Source organism: Chamaea fasciata, unplaced genomic scaffold, assembly GCF_029207755.1.
Source record: "Chamaea fasciata isolate MVZ Bird 193981 ecotype frontalis unplaced genomic scaffold, bChaFas1.0.hap1 SCAF_17, whole genome shotgun sequence".
Taxonomy (NCBI): domain Eukaryota; kingdom Metazoa; phylum Chordata; class Aves; order Passeriformes; family Sylviidae; genus Chamaea; species Chamaea fasciata.
In genome coordinates, this window is record NW_027094102.1 from 6,132,801 (window position 1) to 6,155,903 (window position 23,103).

Genomic DNA, 23,103 nt, shown 5'->3' on the forward strand with positions numbered 1-23,103 from the left:
GTATTATTTATGAATCAGTCCTGAAAAGATGCCTGATGGGTTGTGTTTATGCCGTGCCAATGTGTCTTGTTTCAGATTACAGGCGTGTTTCAGGCAAAACCAATTTGACCTTCCCTTATTGCTTTGTATCCTCTCACTGCTGCTGAGCCTAAATCCTGCAGCTGGGATGTGGGGACCCAGAGGGGGCTTTTCTGTGGGCTCAGTGCTTATCCCTGAAGGGCATTTACACTGATTTAGGATGATAGAATCATTTAGGTTGGAAGAATCACTGAGTTCCAACCATTACCTTAATGCTGCCAGGTCTGCCACTAAACCATGTCCCTAAGCCAAGAGTTTTGTGCCAAGGTTTAAAGATTTACCCCATGATATATGGCAACCGTTCCTCCTTCTTGAAGAGGAGACCTGAGGGAGTGCTTTGGAACCTGGCAGGGATGTTTTGCAAGCCTCTACTGAACTCTCATCTCTAAAGCACTGAGGCTGCACTCGCTGTGGCATTCCCTGAGGCAGCTCTGGCAGTGATGGATTGACACCAACGGCTCCACCTGAGCATCCCCCAGGCATGAGGAGAAGGCCCATGAGTGCTCATCCCTCACCACAGACTCCAGCAGGCACAGGCTCTTACCGGACATATCACCATCAACTCCTGGGAGCAAAGCTTTTCCAGGCCCCCCTGCCCAGCAAACACTGGGATGAGGCTGCAGGGTGTTGCCTGGTGATTTAAATCCCTGATGTCCCCTTGCTTTATGTCATTCCAGTGATGTCCACCTGTTTTCCATCCCACCTGAGCACACCATCATCGTCCTCCTGCGCCTCCTGCCCGACACCCCCAAGGAGCCCTTTGCTGTGTGGCAGGTCACAGACGAGGACTTTCAGCCTCTCCTGGGTGTCAACCTTGACCGTGAGATTTCTTGCCAAATACGTTAAATAATACGTTACATTAAAACATTTTATATACATACACACACACATTTAATACATTAAAACATCTTTTCAAGCAGCAGAACTCACTTGGGATGTTTTAGTGGTTCCCTTCCTCAGCAGCAGTTTCTTGGGAAGCTCTGTCGTGGCTGCCAATCTCACATTTAAAACACTGCCCAGTGCAATTGAAAGATGTGTTTTCATTTTTATTCCACTTGTAGCATATTTTTTATTTTTACATATTTTTTTCAGTTGTCTAGAAGTACTTCTGGAAAACATAGGAAATCTTCCACCATGTTTAAGCCTAATTATTTACTATTGTATATATGTGTGAAATCAATTTCTAAGCTGTTATTTGTCCTATTTTCCCTGCAGCCAGTAAGAAATCCTTGACCTATTTCAATCATGACTACAAGGCTGATTTACAGGAAGTCTCCTTCGATGAGCAGGAAGTGAAGAAGATATTCTATGGGAGCTTTCACAAGGTCCTTATCAAGAGAGGGAGAAATGTGGCTCATGATCTCGCTCTGGTCAGGGAGTATTGTTCAAACTGAGGAGTGATCATCCAAATGCTTTCCATCCTGGTTGCCAGGGAAGTGGTCAACCTCTTGGATATGCTGAAATTCATAATTGTAAAGAACTTAGGTGGACCTCGTGATCAAAATACGATTTCCACATATTGATTTTTTCCTTTTTTCCCTTTTATTGATTTTTTCCCCAGACTCCAAAAACAGAGGGTTTTTTTTGGTCTTTATAATCAGGAAAAACTGAAATTTTTTAGGTTTTAGGTTTGTTTGTTTTGTTTGTTTGTTTTAGAATTTAGAATTTAGGTAACCATTTAGTTCTGGATGAAAGGAAAGGAGAATCCAGCCTTGAGAAAACCACTTTGTCACTCATAATAGGGTGGGGGTTTTGGCTGTCTGTGTCCTCATAGCAAAGGGATTGCACCCAAATGAGCAACGAGCCCTTTCCATGGGTGTCTGTGGGCAGGTTCATTACTCAGCTCCAGAAAGGAGAGGTGAGGGGATCAACAGGGGAAGACACATACTAAAACCTACTCCTGGGCCCCCCTCCATCCATTCACTGATTAAAAACACCCCACCCATCTCAGCAGCAGGCTGGGGATGGGGACAGAAGGTGTTCCTGTCAGTAGGAGAGCCCCTCATCCCACCCCGGAGCTCCAACACGGCTTTCTCCTCCTGCTGCCCAGGTGCACGTGGCCGTGAGCCACTCCAAGGTCAAGCTCTATGTGGACTGTAAGAAAATAGCAGAGAAGCCCATCAACACCCTCGGCAGCGTCTCCACCGCCGGCTTCATCATGCTGGGAAAGGTGACCCGGACCAGGGGGCCCCGCAGCGGCTCCGTGCCCGTGAGTGCCGGGATCTGGGGCTGGCTGGGCTGGGCACGGGGCAGGAGAGTCACCTCACCCTCATCTGAACCCTCCAACGCTGCTGTGCTGCACAGCTGTGTCCTGATCCCGCTGATCCCTGCGGGTTTAATGAGCTTTCCCAGCACCGGGAGAGCGTTTTTGTCCCCCCTGCCATGGTGTGGGGACTGTGATGGGGGGTGGCAGCAGGAGAGTGTCCCACAGGAGCTTTCTGCTGGCTGCATCCCCCGGGCGTGGGCAAGCACAGCTCCTGCACGGAGATGCTGAGGCAGACAGGAGGGGTTGGGAATTGTTTCTGCAAGGAAACTCGGGCACATGAGCCCACACGGAGCGGTGTCGGGAGATGCTGGTGGCTGAAGGCAGCAGGGCTGGGTGTGCTTCTGTCTCCGGTGTGTTTGGATTTGTCTATTTGAATGCAAATTAGGGGGAAATAATCTCCAGTAGAGAGGCTCTTTATCAGCTGCTCCTTGGGAAAAAACCCCAACCCAACAGTGAGTGCTGGCCAGTGGGTCTGTCCTCACTGCTTCACACAGCTCTGCAGGGAGCTGCGCCCTGCCAGGGGACAGGAAAAAGGGGATGTGTGGACTCGGTGTCCTGGCCTGTGCACAGTCCCCAGGGCAAAAAAACACCCTTCTTCTGTCTGTTCCACTCTTACTCCCCAAAGGAATGTTAATTCTGTGCAGAATCAGTGGCAAGTTCATCACTCACAAGGTTCTAGTGGGGCTGCAGGAAATCATTCACCACGGATGTGAAGATCTTGCTCCTTGGCTCTGCTTTTAGATCTAGAAGTCCAGGGGAAAATGGCTCATCAGGTGATTTATAACTCCCCTTGCCTCCAAGCAGCGCTGTAAAAATGCTTTGTCCCATGTCCTTCCCAATTGCAAACTGAGAGGCAGAGGTCTGGGACACACCAGGAAAAACGTGGAATTGCCTGGAGGAAATGAGGTCTGCTGCGTAACAAATCGGGGGACAGTGTGTTCAATCAGTATTTACTTGTTTCCTGCATAAATTCTCTGGCAATTTGATCACAAGGCTGTGGCCATCAAGGCAGGAATCTGTGCTTTCCTCGTCCCTCCCAAATTCTCTCTTCGAGCAGCTTAGCTAGACAGGTCTGGCCAAATAATGAACAACTTTGTGCCATCCCCACTCCCGTTGCCTTTCAAGCACAGCAACGTTTCACATCTCCCACAGCTCTGCTGCCCTTGAGAAGACAGAGTGCCTCATTATTGGTTATCATGGAACCTTATTTAATTTAAGAAATCTTTAAATGCCACTTGATCTGCAGGACTCATCTGTATCCGTGTGCTGCCTGTCACCCTCCCTGGGCTGTAGAGCTTGCTCCTTGTTAAATGCATGGAGTGAAAGAAAAAAAAAAACAAAAAAAGAAAAAAAAAGATGAGAAATGGTGTCAAGGAAAGAAAAATTATTCTCTGCCTCATTATTTTGTTTGGCTTTGTGCAGTGTGTGCTTTTTTGTTAATCAGAATGGGAAGATGGGGCTGTTGAGAAGGAGGCAGTGAGAGCCTGATTGGGGTTTCTGGGGAAGGGATCACATCTGCCCTGGGAAATGCTGCTGCCACATTTACCTTTCTCCCCATGCCCCCAAGGGGAGCAAATCAAAGTTTGCTTTCACATTTTGGTGGTGCTGGAGCCCAATTAGTTGAGAACCTGCTGCTATTGCAGGGCTGTGAGTAAATTGGAGACGTGATGTGAAGCTGCTTTGTTGACTTGCTTAGCAGGACAGAGACCTGAGGGCTTGTGGAACACTCAGTCTGGGGGCAGTTCTCATGTTGTGGCTTTTTTGGGACACAGTTATAATTGGGATCACACAGAAGAATCCTGTCAAATCATCCCTGAAGATTATTTTTATCACTTGAACTTCATAGGATTTGGTGATGGGTGGTGGGAGCCAATGCTACTTTCTCATCAAACTCTCTTTTTTTCCCCCCCAGTTCCAGCTGCAGTCTCTGCAGATCCTGTGCAGCAGTGTGGGGGCAGAGCAGGACAGATGCTGTGATCTCCCTGCACTGGTGAGACAAGGGGCACTGCTCTGCTCATTGGCAGGAGGCTAGGGAGGATGGAACGAGCCCAGGGCACTGAAGTGATGCTGCAAATGATTTTGATAGACTTAAGAGGGAAAGCGTTTTTGTTTTTTTGTTTTTTTTTTCCCACTTGGGAATAACATCAGTGTGGTTCTTGGTGGAGTAAACAAAACTATGTTTGCTTCAAAAAGAATGAAAACTTCCAATCCTGGTGCAGTGCATATTTTTCCTGGCACAACCTCATCCAGGAGCCCTGGCAGCCCTACAGCTTTGCTGCCATCTCAGCCCTGAGGCACAACATCCCCCACTCTTCCTTTCGCTTCTCTGCTCAACACAGAGAGCTGCTATGTGGGGTGTATAAATATGTAGAAAGGAGAAAATTATCTTCCAATATGTATTTTGCACATTGCAGGCAGGGCTGGTTCATAGTGGTTTTTTTGGTGTTTTTTTGGGTTTTTTTTTGTTTTTTTTTTTTTTTTTTTTTTTGTCTACATTTGTTATTCAACAGAAGAAATGAAGCACTCGATTGCTCACAAAAATCACTCAGTGGAGGAGAAAAAAAGTCTGATTTTCTTCACGTAAAAGACTGAATTTTGAAACACTGAGTGCTGTACTTGTGATCCATCCTGCTCTTGCTGTGCAGCTGCTCATGACTGGTTTTGGCTTGATTTCATTTCAGAGGGATGAGGACACCTGCCCTACCTTGGCTCCTGCCTGTTCTTGCACTTCTGGGCGCCCAGGCTTGCCAGGACCCCCAGGGCCCCCTGTAAGTTCCCCCTCCCACCTGGTGTGTTGCATGCGCTGCTGCTGCTGCTTCATTTCCCGTGGCATGCTGGGCACGTGGGGAACACTCCTGGGGCTCTGGGAGGTTTTAGAGTGACAGAATCGCTCAGGTTGGGAAAGTTCCTAAAGATCATTGAGTCCATCCGTTAATCAGGGCTGCCAAGCTCAGCTCTAAACCGTGTCCCCAGCTCTAAACCATATCCCCAACTCTAAACCACCCCTCATCTCACCTTTTAAATCCCTGCAGCAATGGTGACTCCACCCCTGCCCTGAGCAGCCTGTGCCAGGGCTTGACAGCCCTTTTGGTGAAAAAGTTTTATCCTCATGTCTAATCTAAACCTCCCCTGGTGGAACTCGAGGCCATTTCCTCCCATCCTAACTCAAGGAGCTTTTCCAGGGCAAGGCTGAGAGTTTCCCTTTGGATTTTTGGATGGTGATGAAATGGGGAGATGGGGAGTTGGCAGCGCAACAGCTGCAGCTGGGAACAGGCTGAGCAGCTCCTGGTTCCGCATTAATCCTCTTAGGAGAGGAGGACAGGTCACCCTCAGTGTCTGCAGAGATTTCATGGATTGGAGGCTCTGAAATTCTCTGTAAATTTAAGGGGAAAAAAAACCCAACTCACCAAAAAAATCTTCCTATCTGGATCCTATGTTAAATTGGAGCCTTGTAACTGTCTGTGTGGGTGGACAGTGTAAAGAGAAAGGGGAGACTTTGCTATCCTGTCTGTCCCCAAAGCTCTCTTTCTGTTCAGTGAATGTCACTTGCAAGAAAACCCTGAAGAAATGAGGGGGAAGAGAAAACAGCCATTACATATGCAGTATGCTCAGGAAAAAGGGCATAAATTCTGCCTATAAATTCCATTATGGATGTGGGAAAGCTGTCATGGGCTCAAATCCCAGAAGAAAATATTCCCATTACACACTAGGAAGCAGTTATTAAAAATTTTGCTTTTTGAAAGTCTAGGGAAGAATATGTGATTTGCACAAGGCAGCTGAAACCTGGCGGACAACCTGTCCAGAGCACCTCAGTTCAACCGCTCCAGGTGCTTTTCTCCCGGAAAATAACCATGATGGGAATATTTGCCTTCTTTTTCAAGTGAAAAGGTCTCAGATCACCTCCTGCACTGACCTGTGGTTTAGCTGTGAGTTCAGTTCTGTGCGAGGAGAGTGCCTCATTGCAGAGTAATTACTTGCTCGTTCCGGTGGAAGTTTAATTAACAGCACACTCCACTGTCACAGTTTGCTCCAATATCCTAAGTGCATAATTACCAGCTTGCATTACCCTATGGTTTAAGCATCACCACAGACAACTCCTTAAAGAGCAGGACTCTTTAAAGCATTAGAGGAAATCGGGTTTTGACACATAACCTTCTCCTCACACCACTGAACCCCTGGTAATTTGCTGCAGTTACAACAGCACTCACTGCTATTTTTAAAACTCCAGTTAGCAAGACATGTCCCACCTTGTATTTATCACTGTCCTTAATAAGTGTGTCTGACTAGATCCAGCTGCCTTCTGAAATGAGTTTCTGGGCACTTCAGAAAGCACCTTTCCCAAAGTTCCCAGCCGGTGCTTCTCAATTCAAATCCATGGGGTTTTTTTTGATTCAGGAATAGCAATGTTCAGATTAAGATGTCAAAAATTCACACAAAATGAGTTCATGCCAGAAGGCTGGTTTCTTCTCCCCACCCAGAGTTAGGCAGAGGCAGAGCTAAGCCAGGTCTCCCAGAGCCAGGTCTGTCCCTGATCTCAGCACGTCACTTCTCTGGGGTGGGGAGTGCAAAACCCAACTGAGTTCCAAAGGAATGTAGATGTGAGAACCCCTTTCCTTCCTTCTCAGGGGTGTTCCCATGTCCATATGAGATGTTGTCTCAGCATGGAGCCACTGAGAGGGAGTTGGAGGGAGGTTAAACAGGTTGAAACTTCATCTCTCTCTGCTGGGAATAAGTGCTGTGCTCCCAGTGCTGGTCATGGAGGGGCTGGGCTGTTACTTTCTTCTTCCCTTTCCTGCATTTCCTGGACAATTCAATTAATTTACTTCTTGTCTCGATTTATTTTGAGCTCTGTGGGGGAGGAAACATCTTTGAGTGTGGGGCAGTGAAGTGCACAGAGTTCTGTCCCCCAGGTTAGAGTGCAATAAATATGATGCTGTTCTTTGTGTCCCACTGGCAGGGCAGCCCTGGGAGGAGAGGACCTCAGGGGGAGCAGGGGGAGCCAGGACCCAAGGTGAGTCCTTAGGCTGGAGATTATCTCACTGCACCAAGCTGAGCCCAAACAATCTTAACAACACCCCAAGGAGGATGGGATCACTTATTATTAATTAAATGCTCAGTTGGGCTTTGGAAGTTGAGATGATGAGCCTGATTGTGCTGAATTAATGCACTGTACATGGTCAGCAGTGTCCTCTGAGAGCAGCTGTGCTGGGACAGGGTCAGGCTCTGTGCTGTGGTTGCTGTTGCTGCCAAAGCTCCTGTCCAGACACACCGGTACTGCCCTGGGGCAGAGCAGCGTGAGGAGGGAGGCAGGGAGGGAACCACAGCCCTGAGGTGGGCATGAGGAATGGCTGGGTCTGAATCCCCCAGCCCTGGGGGCTGCAGCAAACCCTGGTGCAAGTGTTCACAGCTCCATGGATCAGCACAGGGCAGAGCCAGAGCAGACCACTGGCCCCATTTTTTGGGGTGACATCTGGGAGAGCAGCATGGCTGCAGGGGAAAGGTTTGGGGGAAGAAATGACAATGGACACAGATCTCAGAAATGGGCAAAGAAACGTTTCCCTTTAATTCTCTGACTACCCTGAATAACAGGAATAACTGCTTGGGAAGGTGAATTGTTCTCTGCAAAGCACCCTCTGCAGCTTTGCTGTCTGCTTCTATGAAAGATGGACCTAGATCTTGGACTTAAAATACAAAGGCAGCTGAGGTTACTGGAGATGCCCCCAGTGCCCCAGTTTAATCCTGAATCCTGTAGATGGTTCATGCTGACCCAGGCCATGCAGTGCAGCCCATGAGGAGAGCAGGAACCAACCACTTCCTTCCCCTATGATTGTTTCCTTGTCTTTGTTTTCAGGGTGAACCAGGCCCACCTGGACAAGTAGGACCAGCAGGTCCCAGTGGCCAGCAAGGCTCTCCAGGTTCCCAAGGAATCACAGTTCAGGGCCCTGTGGTATGTGACCTCTTCCATTGCCTTTTTTTCTTTTTTTTTTTTTTTTTGTCACTCTCTCTTTGCTCTTCACAGTTAGAGCCTGTCTCAGAAATGGGTGCCAGTGCTGTGATTTATGTATTTACATCCCCCTCACCAGCAGCTGAACAGCTGCAGAGGCAGAGATGACAATCAGAGGGTTTTATGCTGACGAGGCCCTGCACTTAATCGTTCTGGCCAAAGCCTGCTTTTGTCCAGACTCTCCTTAATGGGCTTTTATTGAAGGCAGCCCAGTGGGGTCCCTTCCAACTCAGGATATTCTATGAATATTCAGGCATTTCTCTTTCCAGTGATCATCATTGCTTGGCAGGGAGTGGTGGCAAGGGCTGCCACATGTCTGGGATGGCAGAATCCCTGTGCACATGCTGTGGCTGTAAATTACCCTGGAACACTGCAGGAAGCAGGAACAACCTGGGACATGGATGTGGAGCAGCAGGATGCTCTTTGCTTTAAAGGGTTCTGCCGCACATCCGACTGTGTGCTTCTGTTTTAATCCAAGGGGCCACCAGGAATTAAAGGAGAGAAAGGAGACACTGGAATCCCTGGCATGCAGGTAATGGTAAACACCACTCCTTCTACTTGTCCCAAAGAGTTGCCCTTTTTTTTCTGAGTAGCTACTTTAAGCAAGTCTGAAAAGTTGTTGCTCTTGTCTGCTTGGGAGCTGTCATTTTGGAATGCCATCACTTTTCCAAGGGAAACTGAGTCACTTGGTGTTAGAGAGATAGACCTATCTGGAAGCTGGATATGATGGAATTAAAGCTGGGATAACAGTCTTTGCTCTATGCAATGAATAACTCTCCTTCTTCTTTGACCTTTCTCTTCTGTCCTCTGTTACAAGATGAATTAGGGCACTGATAACCAGATGCTGACTTTACCCATCATTTCTGATTTACAGGGCATTCCTGGTGTGCAGGGAGCTCCAGGCAGGGATGGACTTCAAGGTGCAAAGGTAAAATACCTCACCCCTAATGTTTTATGCATGGCTGCCTAAAAATCTGCTAGGAGTGTCCCAGCAGAGACCCAACACATCCCAATGCACTCAGTGCAGAAGTGAATGGTCTTTTCACAAACCCACAGGGATTGGGGGGGAAAATGAGATCATTTCAGGTTTGGCCAAATTTGAGCAGATATTGCCCTTATTACTGCTGACAGATGATTTTTACCCATCTTTAGCAAGTTCCTGTTAAAAGCAGCACATGGGAAAACATCTCACTGCTGATGAGGTCTCTTAGAATCTATCCTCTTGTTTGTAAATGACTGGATTTGGCTTTGCAGGGGGTGAGGGGACTAGAAGGCACAGCTGGGCCTCCAGGACCTCCTGGACCAAGGGTGAGTACTCCCTGTGAGTGATGCACTCTGAAATCTGTTCCTCAGCAGAGATTTCTGCTTTCACCTGGAAGTGTCAGGGCAAACCCCCTTCCCAGGGTACCACAGGAAACACCTGGAACATTGTGCAGGTGCCCCCTTTCCCTGCCACTCTCTGTTAGAAGAAAATCCTTGGCTTCCTCAGGCAAGTCCTGAGGAAGCTTCATCCCAGCGAGGAGATTTTTATTTTGCTATTTTCGCTTTCCTGACACTACTGTTCTCCAGCTGCTGGGTTGAGTTGGATTTGGCTTGTTAGACTGAAATCAGCAGGAGCTGGAGGATGCAGGCAGTGTGAAAGATTTTTCCCCCACCTCACTGCCAGTATCTGCTGCCAGGGCTGGATGGAAATGGGTGTAGCTGCACTCTATCATGCCCAGGGTAGCAGAATTTATAGATCTGTTGATTTACAGCTCCTAATTGGAAGGTACCACAGGAACACTTCATTGCACTTGGGAAACTGAACGAGATTTAGGTTTAGTTGATGGCTGGTGGTCCTGATAAGTTACTGATTCTCACAGCTGAATCTCACAGCTGAGTATCACCGCTGAATTGTAAGGAATTTGGCAGTGGTTGTGCTAAGTTATTTATAGGAGCCAAGGCTGAATTCAGCTCATAACATTGATTTGTTCATCCTGGGAATATGTAGAGCTGGCAGGACTGAGCCTCAGCTTTTTAAATATGAGGGGAGCACTGTCACCTTCACAGCAAGCACTGGAAGCTGTTCTGGTGCTGCCTTGAAAACTTTTCTCATTTTCACTGTTCGGAAAAGTTGCTAATATCTACTGAGTTTAAATGTAATAGCTGGAGAATTCTAAAACAAAATATTTCTCCTAGTTGTTTTTGGCTGATTTTTTTTCTTCTCTTTGTGGCTCCAAAAGGCACAGATAGTTCACAAAGAGGAGATGACTCCAGAAGGCACTTCCCACTCTCTAAGCTGCTGTTGATGTTGTAAAGTGTTAGAGGCCAGCACAGGCTTTAAAGGAAAAAGAAAACAACCATGTGCTATTGGGAGGCTGAAGAAGAGGGCTGTGCTCTAGGCTATGTCTAAATCTGAATATATAATAAAAGATCAAAAGCCTGTAGGGTATAAACTACTCTGCAGTTTGTTGGCAAAACTCAGCTTTGCTGTCTTGGCCATAATTGAGATGGTGATGGGAAATGATGTGAGCATGACTCACACACGATGTGCTTTCAACAGTGGGCTCGTGGCTGGACAGGAAACTTAAGGCTGCTGTTCCCTTGCTGGAGTCCTTTAAATTCCCACCACGGGTGCCCCTGGAGCCCTTGAACAGGAAAAACAGTTAGGAAATAACTGGATTTTTAATCTGTAATGTCTGCAGGGTTTCCAAGGAGCCACAGGCACCCGAGGCAGCAGCGGCGAGAAAGGACCTCCGGGTGATGTTGGGCCAACAGTAAGTTTCTGCTTTTGGGTCTCAAAGAAGGCAAAGACATGGAATAATTGAATGGAAATGAGCTGTTCCCACAGCAGCTCTGCCTCAGAGTCTGAAGAATGGTTTAAATCCATCCAATCCAACACTCATCCTTCTTAAAGAGGTGTCTGGGCATTCAGAGCCCAGGCTACTGATCTGTTGATAAAGCATTCAACAAATCCCACCACCCTTTGTCCTCTGCAGATTTGTCTGCTACAAAAAATCTAAACAAATTTCTGGTGTAAGATTCCAGAATAAAGCAAGAAAGTCACTCCTGAGCTGGAGCTTGTAGGTGAAGCCACAGATCTAAACGTCACAGGTATTTCTTCTCTTTAGATGTTAAAAACTCCCTCTCCTGTTGGGAAATCTGTTCTAAGAGCGCATCTGAGAAATTTCTGCATCCCTGTTGATGGTGCTTATTCCACTGCTCCAGTTACTGATTTATTATTCTTTTTCTTTAAAAACAAAGTGTTTGAGTATGAGTTCACACTTTTAAGTATGGACTTAAAGCTCTTACAATCACTGCCATGAGATCAAGGAAACAACAAGAGTGTGAGAAAGAACCTTTGTGCTCCACATCCCACTAATGCAACCCACACCTCCACTGAATTCCTTTGTTTGTTTTCTGTTCTTCCTTCCTTAGACTTTATTTTTTTTATTTTTATTTTTTTTTTCCTATAGGGGTTGCCAGGTCCCAAAGGAGAAAGAGGAGAGAAAGTGAGTTTTTCTGGTGCTGGGTGACACTGCCAGTGCATCATACCCTCAAAAGAGTGGTTGTGGTAACCTGAATTGCAACCTTTGCTTACAGGTATAAGCCGAACCTCTCCAGTGTTGGTTGTGCCTATTGCTTGTCGCCTTTCCTTGCACCTGCACAGGCTGGGCTGGTGGGGTATAAATAATCCCACAGCAGACAGGAGCTCCTTAGTATCACTTGCACTAATGAAGCAGAAATGTCAAATGCAAATCCGTTCTTTGCTGAGAAGGGAAAACCCAAACCCACTTGGCTCCACTTTGTTCCAGTTTAATGTGTTGCAAGAGGGGACTCATTTGTAACAATCATTGTCCCTGCCCCAGCACAGAACCTTGGCAGTCAGGACATCCACACTGCCTTGGAAGGTTATTTTCTTGGGAAAAGAAGTTTTCCAAGTTTTTCTCATCCTGACTTCTGGTTAAACCAAAATGCCTTGACTTTCTAGGAGTCATTGCCAAGACTGACTTATGCAAATTTGTCTTCCGACAGGGATGAGGTGCTTTTGTCTCAAGTTAATGCCTCAGAATTATAATTTTTAAGAGCATTCTCCTTCCAATCCTACCAGCTTTTCCTTTTCTAGGCTTTTTTTGCACTAGACCTTTCCATTTCCCTCTCCTTTGGGTGTTGAACAGAGCATGTTTTTAAGCCTGGATTGTCTGCCCTGTGATCCAGCCAGAGCTGTATGTTTTATAAACAGTTCTGGAAGTAAGTGCATTAGGTATGAATTTTCACAGTCAGTGTTTATTTTTAAGCAGGTTTTTGCATTTTTATTGCTTTTCCCTACTTTACTAAAACCTTCTGAAGAGCCCATCATATAAGATTTATTCAAAATAGAGTAAGAATCAATATTCATAGAAGATGGAGTCAAAGATAGGACATTGTAATATCTGATCATACCAAATGTTTTACATATCACAGAACACTGAGTTATAGACTTAGCATCTTTTCTGATAAAATTTGAGGGTGAAATTTGCTCTCCCTTTTTTGGTAATTATTTTGATTCGGTCTGGGCCTTTTGATGTGCAGGAGAAATGCAATTATTGATGTTTCCAATTTCAATTTTCTGGTTTCAGAGCTTCGTGATAAATAAACAGAGCTGCATTTCACAGTAATTAATATCTCTGGAACTCAAGCTGAGAAAATGAATGGGCTGAAAGCTATCATGCATTATGAGATCGATCCTTTCTAAAAGATATTGATACTTCCTCTTTTTTTTTCTTAATTAAAAAAAAACCCGCTTCATTTTAGGGGGAACCACAGTCTTTGGCCACAATTTACCAGCTCGTTAGCCAGGCTTGTGAGCGGATGATTCAGGGTGAGTACAACCAACCCAGCTCCTGAGTGTTTTCATGTGGGGATGGGACAAGGGGGAATGGCTTTAAGCTGAAGGATTGGATTTATATCAGATATAAAATTATTCCCTGTGAGGGGGGGGAGGCCCTGACACAGGGCGCCCAGAGAAGCTGTGGCTGCCCCTGGATCCCTGGAAGTGTCCAGGGCCAGGTTGGATGGGGCTTGGAGCCACCTGGGCTATGGAAGGTGTCCCTGCCCATGGCAGGGCATGGAACAAGATGAGTTTAAGGTCCCCTCCAAGCCAAACCAGGCTGTGATTCTGTGATCCTATGACTCTCCAGAAGTGGAAGACCAGAGGAGAGACAGCCTGAAGCTGAAGTGATCCCAGCAGCTCCCAGCACCCTATGCTCTGCTGAGCACCATGAACAGCAAATGTCCCATCTCGGGCTCTAAGCCCTACTTCAGCTTTATCATGTGGCATTAGCACAGAAAAGACCTGCAAAATATTTATCTGCAAAACCCTTTGGTGTTTTGCAAAGCCTCCTTTACTCCTTAAATGGAAAAAGCTTGAAACTACTTTGAGAGAAATTATTCTTTCAGCGATACGTGCTGATTCCTCCCGAGGCCAGGCAGTTTTGTAAAGCTCCTGTGCTGTGATGCACGAAGAGAAGCAGTGCCCTGTCCAAGGTCAGGCAGCAAAGTCATCACTCAGCTGCCCATCTTCATCTTCTGCCTTGCTCAGTCTGGACTGACAGCTTTTTAGCCCTAGCTGATCATTCTAAGTACCTTCTTAGACAAAATCCTTTGATTTTTATCTCTCTCCTGAATTTCCCAACCAAGGAAACGTTTATTTTCTGTCTTGCCTTCTCAGCTCATGTGTTGAAATTTGATTCATTCATACATGAACATGCAAGGAAGCCAGTTCCCATTTGGGAGGAAAGGTTAAAACCAGGAGAACCAGGACCACCAGGTCCTCCAGGCCCACCTGGGAGCAGTGGAGAAAGAGGAGAGAATGGCCCCCCTGGACAGCCAGGCAAAGATGGGTATCCAGGAGAGAGAGGTAAGGACAGAAGCGTTCAGAAGCATTTTTCACTGCATCTTTGATCCTTTAACTAAACATGTCAGTGCCTCAAGCAGTACTGTATAGATAATCCACGATATTATCTCATTTCATTGCTGTTTTCCTTTTGGACTTCTCCATTCTAGGAAGAGCCACCCAAATTATAAATCTCAACAAGCAGGGAGAAGCCAGATGCAGCCCACTCTATTTTCAGGCTCTGCATGGAAGGAAAGGCCAGTTTAGCACCATTTGTAGGTTTGGGGGGACGGAGAGCTTAATTTTAGAGGGCAGGAAGTTTTTCCTACAGAAAAGCAGCCATTTGGGTGAACACATGGTGGTGGAACATATCAGCTTTGGGCAGAAATGAGGAGTGTTGGAAAACAGTGATGGAAGGCATGAGGGAACCGAAGCAATCTTTAAAGGGGAAGTAAGTTTCTGGAGCAGTAGTTTCAGCAATGAAAGGCTCTGACATGACTAAAGAAATAGATAGTTGTAATCTCAGAGGTGGCCGCAGTTACTGCACACGAATGAGTGAAAGGTGGGAAGATGTTTTGCTTGGATTCGCAGACAAGGTTTATCAGTGGCTCAAGTAATTGTCTGTCAAAATAAAAAGAAAAACATTGGTTTCAGCAGTGTTCTAACACCTCTGAGCTACTGCAAGTGTTCTGTTTAACTCCTTCCTCCTGCAGTAGTCAGTCTTAGCTGGTATCTGCAGAGCTTATCAAAATGCCACTTCTGAGAGAAGGGAGTAACAACCTGCAGATTTTTCCGGCCTGTCAAGCAGGAGAGGGAAGAAGATGGATCTCAATGAAAAACCACCTGAAGGACACGGCTGATCAAAATATTTTCATCTTTAAACAATGAAAGATCGTGTTTTGTCAAAATGTACCTGTTTTCTCTGAGAGGTGCTAGCTTCACAAGTAATTTAACAGGAAAACGTCAATCCTGGCTAACCAGCACCTGGTCAAAGAGACAGTTCAGCTTTGTGATTTGTTTGATCCACATGAAGAGCACAGAGGTGGACCTGACCCTCAGACTGGTGCAGTAACACTATTGCTATGAATTTCTCTGTGAAAAATGATCACTCCCACCCCTATTGGTCTGCAAATCAGTGCTGCTTGGATCAAAGAAATCTGTGCCCTGTTGGTCACAGCAAGGGTAGGTGCTCAGACTGAATGAAAGCAAATGGATGTTTCTCAGTGTTGCCAAGGGCTGTGACTCCACTTTGACACATGGAGAGACTGCAAGAGCCTCAGTTCAGGGTGAAACTCGATATACAGTGAAGCAACACTTATCTCTTATCTGTGAATAGGTTCCCCAGGGCCCAAAGGAGAAAAAGGGATGTCTGGAGCCAGCGAGGAAGGAAGCCAAGGACCCAGAGGCAGAACAGGTAGAGTGACCCCAACCTCTGTTTATTGATCCAGCAAGGCCATGTGATGGCCACCAGCTCTCAGATTCAAAGCATCATCCAGGTGAAGGGCCTCTGTGGTGGGGTTGGACTCATCTTCTCACCTGTTAGCAGCATCCTCGATGGTTCCTCTCTGCTAAAATGCAAGAGATTACTCCAGGCAGCTTCTCCCCTCTGGCGCCCGTTCCCAGGGGATGATGGATTTTGAGGACCTGAGACATGTGCAGGGAGTTTTAGTTTTGCTGCCTCTTTGCATGCAAGTCCAGATGCTCGGGGGATAGAAGCTCTGAAAATTCAGCTCGTGGAACATAAAGGTTTGTGAGTAATCTGTGAGGATTTGGCATACTCCTCCACACTGATCCCTGCTACTTGGGATCTGTGGGAAATTTGCCACTGGCATAACAAACTAGGCACTATCAAAAGAGTGTGGTCAAACACATTCTTCTTCATTTAATTTTCTATAGTTAAGATGCAAAGACACAAAACTCAATGACTCTGGGATGGATCCTGGGGTTAAGGTGATTCTCTGCATTAACACATAGGTGGATTTGGGGTTCTCATAACCATGCTCCATTTTTAGCCAAGCTGGGCACCCTTAAGGTCAAGAATACTGGGATTCAGAACAGGCTTTCCAACAGGTAGGTCCTATTTATCCACCATAATGAGGAAGCCATGCTCAGAAAATTACCTGCCATGTAGGATGGAGGAAAATACAGAAGAGGTGTTACACTGCTGAAGCAGATGTGCTACAGCTGACAGTGCTTCTCCTTCTGCAGGCCCACCAGGAGAAGTTGTGCAGGGGAAACCAGGTCCCAAGGGTCACCCTGGGAATGCTGGTCCTCCAGGTTTCCCTGGTGTCAGAGGGCAGCCTGGGCAGCCTGGACACCCAGGGGACTGTGATATCTCTGGATGTTATGAGGCTGATAGAAGAGGTAAGTCCTGGCTACGTCAGCACAAAAGTTACGATTTTATGGCTGGTCTCTGATTACTTCTCTTGAGGCAGGCAGAGACCTCTGTTCATCCTTCAGGCACATCAGTCGTGCACAGCCTCCTCTGCAAAGCAGTCAGGGTGATCCCCCTGCAGCTCACACGGATAAAAGCCAGTTCCGTGGGCTGTTCCTCAGCTATCCTCCATGGATTAACACAAAACTGCAGCGGTGGTCAAGCAGGTGGGGGATGATCATGGAGGATCAGTTCTTCATGTCCCCAGCAATGTTTCCATGGGGAATGGAGAGAGGAACAATTCCTCAGTTCCTACATTTACATTTCATGGAGGCTCAGTGGGACAAAGACCAGGGTGATGAAGAAATTCACTGGCACGGAACAAAAGGTTTACAAGGGAAAGGGATTAATTCTGTGCCATTCCTTCTCAGACCCTGACACTGATTTATTCATTTGCTCAGTGGCTTCATCCTTTCCACACGCAGATTTTGTCCCCTGATGGCTGGGGCGGAGACAGCTGAAGACATTGCTTTTCCCTGGAAATCTCTGGAAGAAAACTCCACAACTCCAAAAGAAGCAGCAACCCAAATAGCAGATGTGTTATGTTTTTTTAATTCCCCATCACTTCTGTATGGACAAGTCAATCAAACTCCACAGCCACAGCCTGTGTCTGGCTGAGCCGTCTGCCTGCACAACTGCAGGGCTCAAACTCACATCGCACGTCCCACAGCAAGAAAAAGGCACAGCTGGACACTCAGGTTCACAGACTTGTAAGAAAAAGAAATATTGTATTGAGATGCTCAGAAATAACAGATAATTTCTGCCAGTTTGTCTGCTCGTGGTTTCTTTTTGGCAGTTGTTGTTCTGTGTCCACAGCACAGAGAAAAGCAGCACCTCGTAACCAAAGAAGTAAATCCACTGGTGCAAAGCTCCATTTTCTGTTGGCTGCCAAGGCAGCAAAGTCTAGCACCATCTTGGCTGTTGCTGCTTTTGGCAGAATGCTGATGGTTTCCTTGCAGGGGTGTTTTGTACACAAACACTGCAGCCAGAGATCACCTCATTGTGATGTGACAAACTGCTGTTCAACTCCTCTGGGGCTTGGTAACTCAGGCAAAGCCTTACATGAGTCACAGCCCTGTGCTGAGATGAGCTGGGGATTAACCTACTGCCTTTTCCATGTCTCCCTCCTGCAGGCTGAGTAGCTACTTTACATTTTATCAGGTGGAATATTGAACAGCTCCGAGTCTGGCTTTTACCCATATGACATGGAGGTAATTGTCACGTTACACCCCTTTCCCTACCATCAGCTGAGATGTGTCTGCAACAAACCATGCAAATACTGATAAAAATGTTCCTCCTTCTTTGCAATCACTGCTTCAGGCTGTGCTGGATTACTGCCTGTAACCTGTCCCTGCTTCAAAACCAAACCTTCCTGAACTCTGATTTAAACCCTAACCCCAAAGCAAAAAGTATCAGTATACAGACTTTTCAAAGCTGTTAAAAAAAAAGTAAAAAATGGAGCATCATGCACTTTCCTCTGCATTTATTCTGGATGTGTAATTTCTGCAGTTACACACAGGCTGGCAGCCTGGGTGTTCATACAGCCAACCTTTGAAAACTTGGCAGCAAATATATCACACTTAGAAAGTAGATTGTCACACTAATACCAAGGAGAAAGAGGTTTACCTTAAGAGAACTGACTTTTTTAGACAAGGAGTCCAAATATTATTTCCTCTTGTCATTAAGAAAAAATCCTATAGAGTTAAGGAATGCTGCTAAAGGAACATTGGAACATGTCAGACTTGTGTGGGAGCCAACCTACAACAAAAGTCAGATAAAATATGGTTAGTGAATCCTGTAAGTATTTAAAGTCATTCTTGGCTTATGTCTGTTCGTTATCTAGAAACTCCCAAGAATTAATATTTTCAATATGACATGCAATCCCTCTCGAAAATGCAGGAAAATGCATAGAAATACCACTCTGATAGAAGTAATATTTCTGCTCACTGTGGAGTTCTCCACAGTTGCCTTGACATATAAAATGGAAATCTTCTAGCTCAGATGAAGTGTTGCTGCAGACAAAGCTCCAGTCAGAAGAAAAAGGAGAGGTCAGAGGAGCTGAAGGCTGCAGCGCAGAAGAGTGCTTGTGTTTGGAGGAGACACATTCACAGGAACACCCTACCCAGGGGTTGGGAGTTGCAGTGTTTCTGTTTATAAAAGTCAAAGAGCTTCGGAACTGCGTGGAACCCCAAAACAACAAACAAAGCCAAACCTGCATTAAGTTGGTTTAGAATGGTTCTGAATTCTGCACTGAGCGTAAACTCCAAAGCTGTGATAACTGGCAGGTGAAAGCAGTGGGCAGCAAAGGCAAGGAGGCAAAAGGGGTTCCTGCACAGCAGAACAGAAAATTATTCCCATGGAATGCTCACAGAGCGGGGAAGGTGAGCAGTGCAATGAGGAACATCTGCATTTGCAGGTTATTCTGCTTCCTTTCTGACTTGAACCAGTGCAGCCAAAATCCCAGTTCTGAACTTGCTGCTCTGCCTGCTCAAATTAGTAACCACAGGTAATTTGGGACAGCTCCTTCATGTTTCTTTATCAACTGTTTTTGAAAATTGCTCACATCCCCTCACTGTGTGCATTGGGATTTGATCTATTTTGATGGGATTTCAAGTGATATTTGCTTTTGTCTGTTTTTTTCAGATACCACAGGAACGGTCAGACTGTAACAAAATTGGGTCCCAGCAGGGCTATTGATTAGGAGACAGACAACCTGCACAAACAACTTGTCCATTTATCTTCCTAAACTTTGTCCCATGAGGGGTTTTACTTACTTGAAATCAAGGATATTTAGTGCATGTAGTGTCACGGGCCTGTGCCAGTGCTTTGTAACCCAAATTCCTCAAGCCAAGGAGCTTTTCTGCTGTGAGATTTTAGGCACTGAGGCTTTGACCCACCTGGTGTAGGTGGATTCTGGCAGAGGCTGAGGACATATCAGTGACAAATATTTTTGCAACAAGCGTCTTTTTGAGGTGTTATCTCTGCCTCAGGAGTAAGATACAACCACAGGAGTAACCAGCAATGCTGTTAACAAGCAGCAGAGCTTGTCATGCCCTTTCTCCATGACTCAACAGCTTGGCTGGACCAGAATTAAAGGGCTGGAAACAAAAAGATAGCCTGGGAGTGGATGAAGTGTCATTAATGGACATCACTGCAGTGGGAGACACCCAGATGGGACCATGGAGCCAGGTGGGGCTTTTATGGGGGTGATTTTCCTTAGGATTGTACATGAATCTTGCATCTCACATCTGCATCTCTCTGCCTCAACACTGGTGAATTTCCTTGAGTCAAGTTTCTTGATAAATGCCTAGAGAAACTTCTCCAAAAGGGAGGTGTTATAAGCTGTGTGGATTAGCTCATTGGGGAATGAGATGGAAATCAGCCCTGGAAATGCTGGGGAAATGGGGATTACTTAGATCATCCTACCAGCCAGCTGCAGATAAAATACCCTGAATCCTCTGTGGCTGGGAAGATGATCTGGACAAAATGAGCATTAGGGAAGCAGGAGAAAGAAGATGCAGGGGAAAACTGAACAATTGAAGTAACTGAGGTTGTTACAGTCAGTTTTGTTCCATTCATGCCCAAAGGAGAGGTGTTGGAGGGAAAGCATCAAATACCATGGTAAGGATTCAATCCCTCCTGCACAAGTAAAACAGAAAAATCAACATCCCTATCTGCTGTCTTTGATGCCTTTGGGGTCTCTGAGCTTAGTTTTGCACTCCTGGAACCTGAAAACCATTTACTTAGCTCTGGATCTCTTCCAAGACACTTTTAGAGCTCTTGTCGTGTCCCACTCTTCCTTCCTCACACTTTTTCTGATGTCAGCTTGTTCACTCAAGTCCTGGGAATCATTTCTGAGCTGGGAGCATTACAGATGCCAACAGTCTGGCTGCATGCATTTTCCTGGAGTCTTTCATATGCTAAAAACCTCTCTCTGTGTTCCATGGGTTTGAAATAGCACAATTATTCATTATTCTACAGTTTCAGTCTGGTTCATGTCCCAGTTTTATTCCAGTTTCTGATCACTGAATCCTATGGAGGGATAGCATCCTCCTAAACAACCTCCAAGATGGAACAACCTGCCTAAGAAACAGCAGTAGATGTTGTTTCCTAATTTCACCCCTTAGACTTTAAAAGGAGGCACGTCAGAAGCAAAACCAAGAATTTATTTGAACTTTAACCTGGCAAGCTACTTAAGCAACATGTGAAGAAACGTGGTTATCAGTGTATGAAAACTGCTTTGACATTAGCAAAGCAGGGGATGCCAGGGACCTGCCCTACCCCAGCTTCTCCCCAGACACCAGTAACACCTTTGCAACTGGTTTCAGCCGTCACCTCTCATCTTGTCCCGCCAAACCCTGTGATCCTGCAGTGACACTGACTTTTCCGGGACACAACGCCATCCTTAGCACTCTTAATCACACCCGATACTTCTGAGGTGCTAATGGAGCTCTTTCCTCCTCCCGCCACTGCACGGCAGGGCCGTTCTGCCGGGATTCCTTGTCCTGCTCTGTTGCAGTCGAAGTGCCTCGCTCCCCTTGAGGCACTGCCCTTCACACAGTGTGCGCTGGCCACAGCTTTGAGCAGAAAAGGTGGAAATTGGAGATGAGCCCTTTGCTGTGAACAAAGGACAGCCTGTGCCTGTCCCTGCTGAACCTCCCAATATGTCACCTTGAACATTTGGCTCTTATTCTGTCCTTCAATCCTTAGCAGCTCTCCTGGTGCCTCCAAGGCATTCCCTGCTGTCCCCAGGGGCCCAGCAGCAGCTCTCAGTGTCCAGCCAGCCTGGCTTGGTCTCGGCTGTTCTTCCTCCCGTGTTTGCCGGGAGATGTGAGCAAAGACTCGAGTTGCTGCCGACTCCATCCCACTTGGAAACTGCTGGGTTTACTGCTAAAAATGTGCATGCCCAGCCAAGCCTCCCACCTGCTCTGCTGCTAGTGATTCCCATGTGTTCAGGAGGAGGAGGAGGAAGGAGGAGGAGGAAGGAGGAGGGGGAGCTCTGTGCAGCTGTTGTGGCGCTGCTGCGATACGAAGCCCCTGAGCCAGCAGTGCCCAGGGTCGGAAATCTTCCACCTTCACGATCCTTTTGTCAGTGCACTCAAGATGAGAGAAGGTGCTGGGGAGGGCCCAGCCGGTGACCCCGCGGTGGCTGTGACAGAGGAGAGGCAGCCCCGCCGTGCCCCAGCCCCGCACACAGACTGCAGCTGTGCTGGTGCATTGATGCACTAGACCTTGAACATGTTCGCCTGTTTGTTTTCCTTTCATTGCCATAAGCAAACTCACTGACTGTGAAAAGGGATAAATTAGCATCTCCAAAGGCTGAGTCTCTCTTCATTCTGAAAACAAGCAACGAGGAGCAGCAGCTCGGCTCCCTCATCCTCCCACCCCGTGCTGTGCCAGCGCAGCTCTTTGTGCAACTGGCCCAAACCACGGCTGCTCTGGTTTCTTTGGGAGCCAAACAGATTTTAAGCTCTTGGCTGAGTCTGTGAACACGCAGGTCAGCTGTAGTTCCTTAGATGAGGCTGATCACTGCATTGATTTTTAACCTGTGCTGTTCAGGCTGAACGCAGTATAACTTGTGTTTCAAAGAAGTCTCTAAATTCCATTGTTTCGGTTCCAGCATTGCTGTCACAAGCCTGAGCAGCTCTGTGCTGCTCACTGAGCCGTGTGGCAGGAGAGCATCATGTGCCAAGCCACCACACAGGAGTGACACATGTCCCATCTGGCCTCTCACCTGGGCACTCACCTGGCTCTGGCTTCTACCAGGACCTTCTCTGCTGGTCCCCAGGCACCTGCCTGCCTCTCCTGGTGTGTATTCCCCTAAATTCAGGGCAGAGTAAACTTCCTAGTGCCCAGTCAGTCTCAGGAGTGCTGATCCCAGCTGTGGGGCGTGGAGGAGGTGGTGGGCAAAGCCCAGATCCCAGAGCTGCCAGCCTGGTCTTTGAGTTGTGTTCTTACAGCAGGTCCTGAGGCAGCTGGATTTCTAGACCATGCCTGCCCCTGCCTGCACACACTGGTGAAATGTTCATGAGCCCTTCTGACTCTGAGAGCTCTGAAGGAAGCAGGGAGACACCGGGCTGTTTCCAGCTGGCACCCAGCACTGAGGATGGGAACAGTGAGCCAGACCAAACTGAGCTGGACAGGCTGAAACACAAGAAGTTTCACCTCAACATGAGGAAAAACTGCTTTACATTGAGGGTGGCAGAGCACTGAGGTTTCCCCAGAAGGTCATGGAGTCTCTCTCTCTGAGACCTAAATAACCTGCTGTGGGTGACCCTGGCACACTTCTTTATTATCCTGACATCATTCTGGATTTCTGTTCTGGCTTCCCCATGTCTAGGTACCTTCCCCACGTCTAGGTACCTTCCCCACCTACACCAAGGGTTTTACAGCTCAGGGTGACCCCCTGCTCTCTTGCAGAAGCCATAACTTGGATCCAGGAGATTTCCTCTGAAAGTACCCTAAAG

General features: G+C 46.9%; 1 protein-coding gene across 1 annotated transcript in view; it reads left to right on the forward strand.

Moving 5' to 3' along the window:
• COL20A1 (collagen type XX alpha 1 chain) overlaps positions 1-18,080 on the forward strand; it is a 52,186-nt gene extending 34,106 nt beyond the window's left edge. The window contains exons 24-40 of the mRNA XM_066199045.1: positions 756-898; positions 1,294-1,403; positions 2,129-2,287; positions 4,257-4,334; positions 5,026-5,112; positions 7,302-7,355; positions 8,196-8,291; positions 8,827-8,880; positions 9,223-9,276; positions 9,603-9,656; positions 11,033-11,104; positions 11,804-11,839; positions 13,122-13,188; positions 14,038-14,226; positions 15,539-15,616; positions 16,411-16,566; positions 17,062-18,080. Coding sequence (XP_066055142.1) covers positions 756-898; positions 1,294-1,403; positions 2,129-2,287; positions 4,257-4,334; positions 5,026-5,112; positions 7,302-7,355; positions 8,196-8,291; positions 8,827-8,880; positions 9,223-9,276; positions 9,603-9,656; positions 11,033-11,104; positions 11,804-11,839; positions 13,122-13,188; positions 14,038-14,226; positions 15,539-15,616; positions 16,411-16,566; positions 17,062-17,075 — 1,501 coding nt within the window. The 3' untranslated portion in view covers positions 17,076-18,080. The remainder of the gene's footprint in view (positions 1-755; positions 899-1,293; positions 1,404-2,128; positions 2,288-4,256; positions 4,335-5,025; positions 5,113-7,301; positions 7,356-8,195; positions 8,292-8,826; positions 8,881-9,222; positions 9,277-9,602; positions 9,657-11,032; positions 11,105-11,803; positions 11,840-13,121; positions 13,189-14,037; positions 14,227-15,538; positions 15,617-16,410; positions 16,567-17,061) is intronic.
• The last annotated feature ends 5,023 nt before the right edge of the window (positions 18,081-23,103 follow it).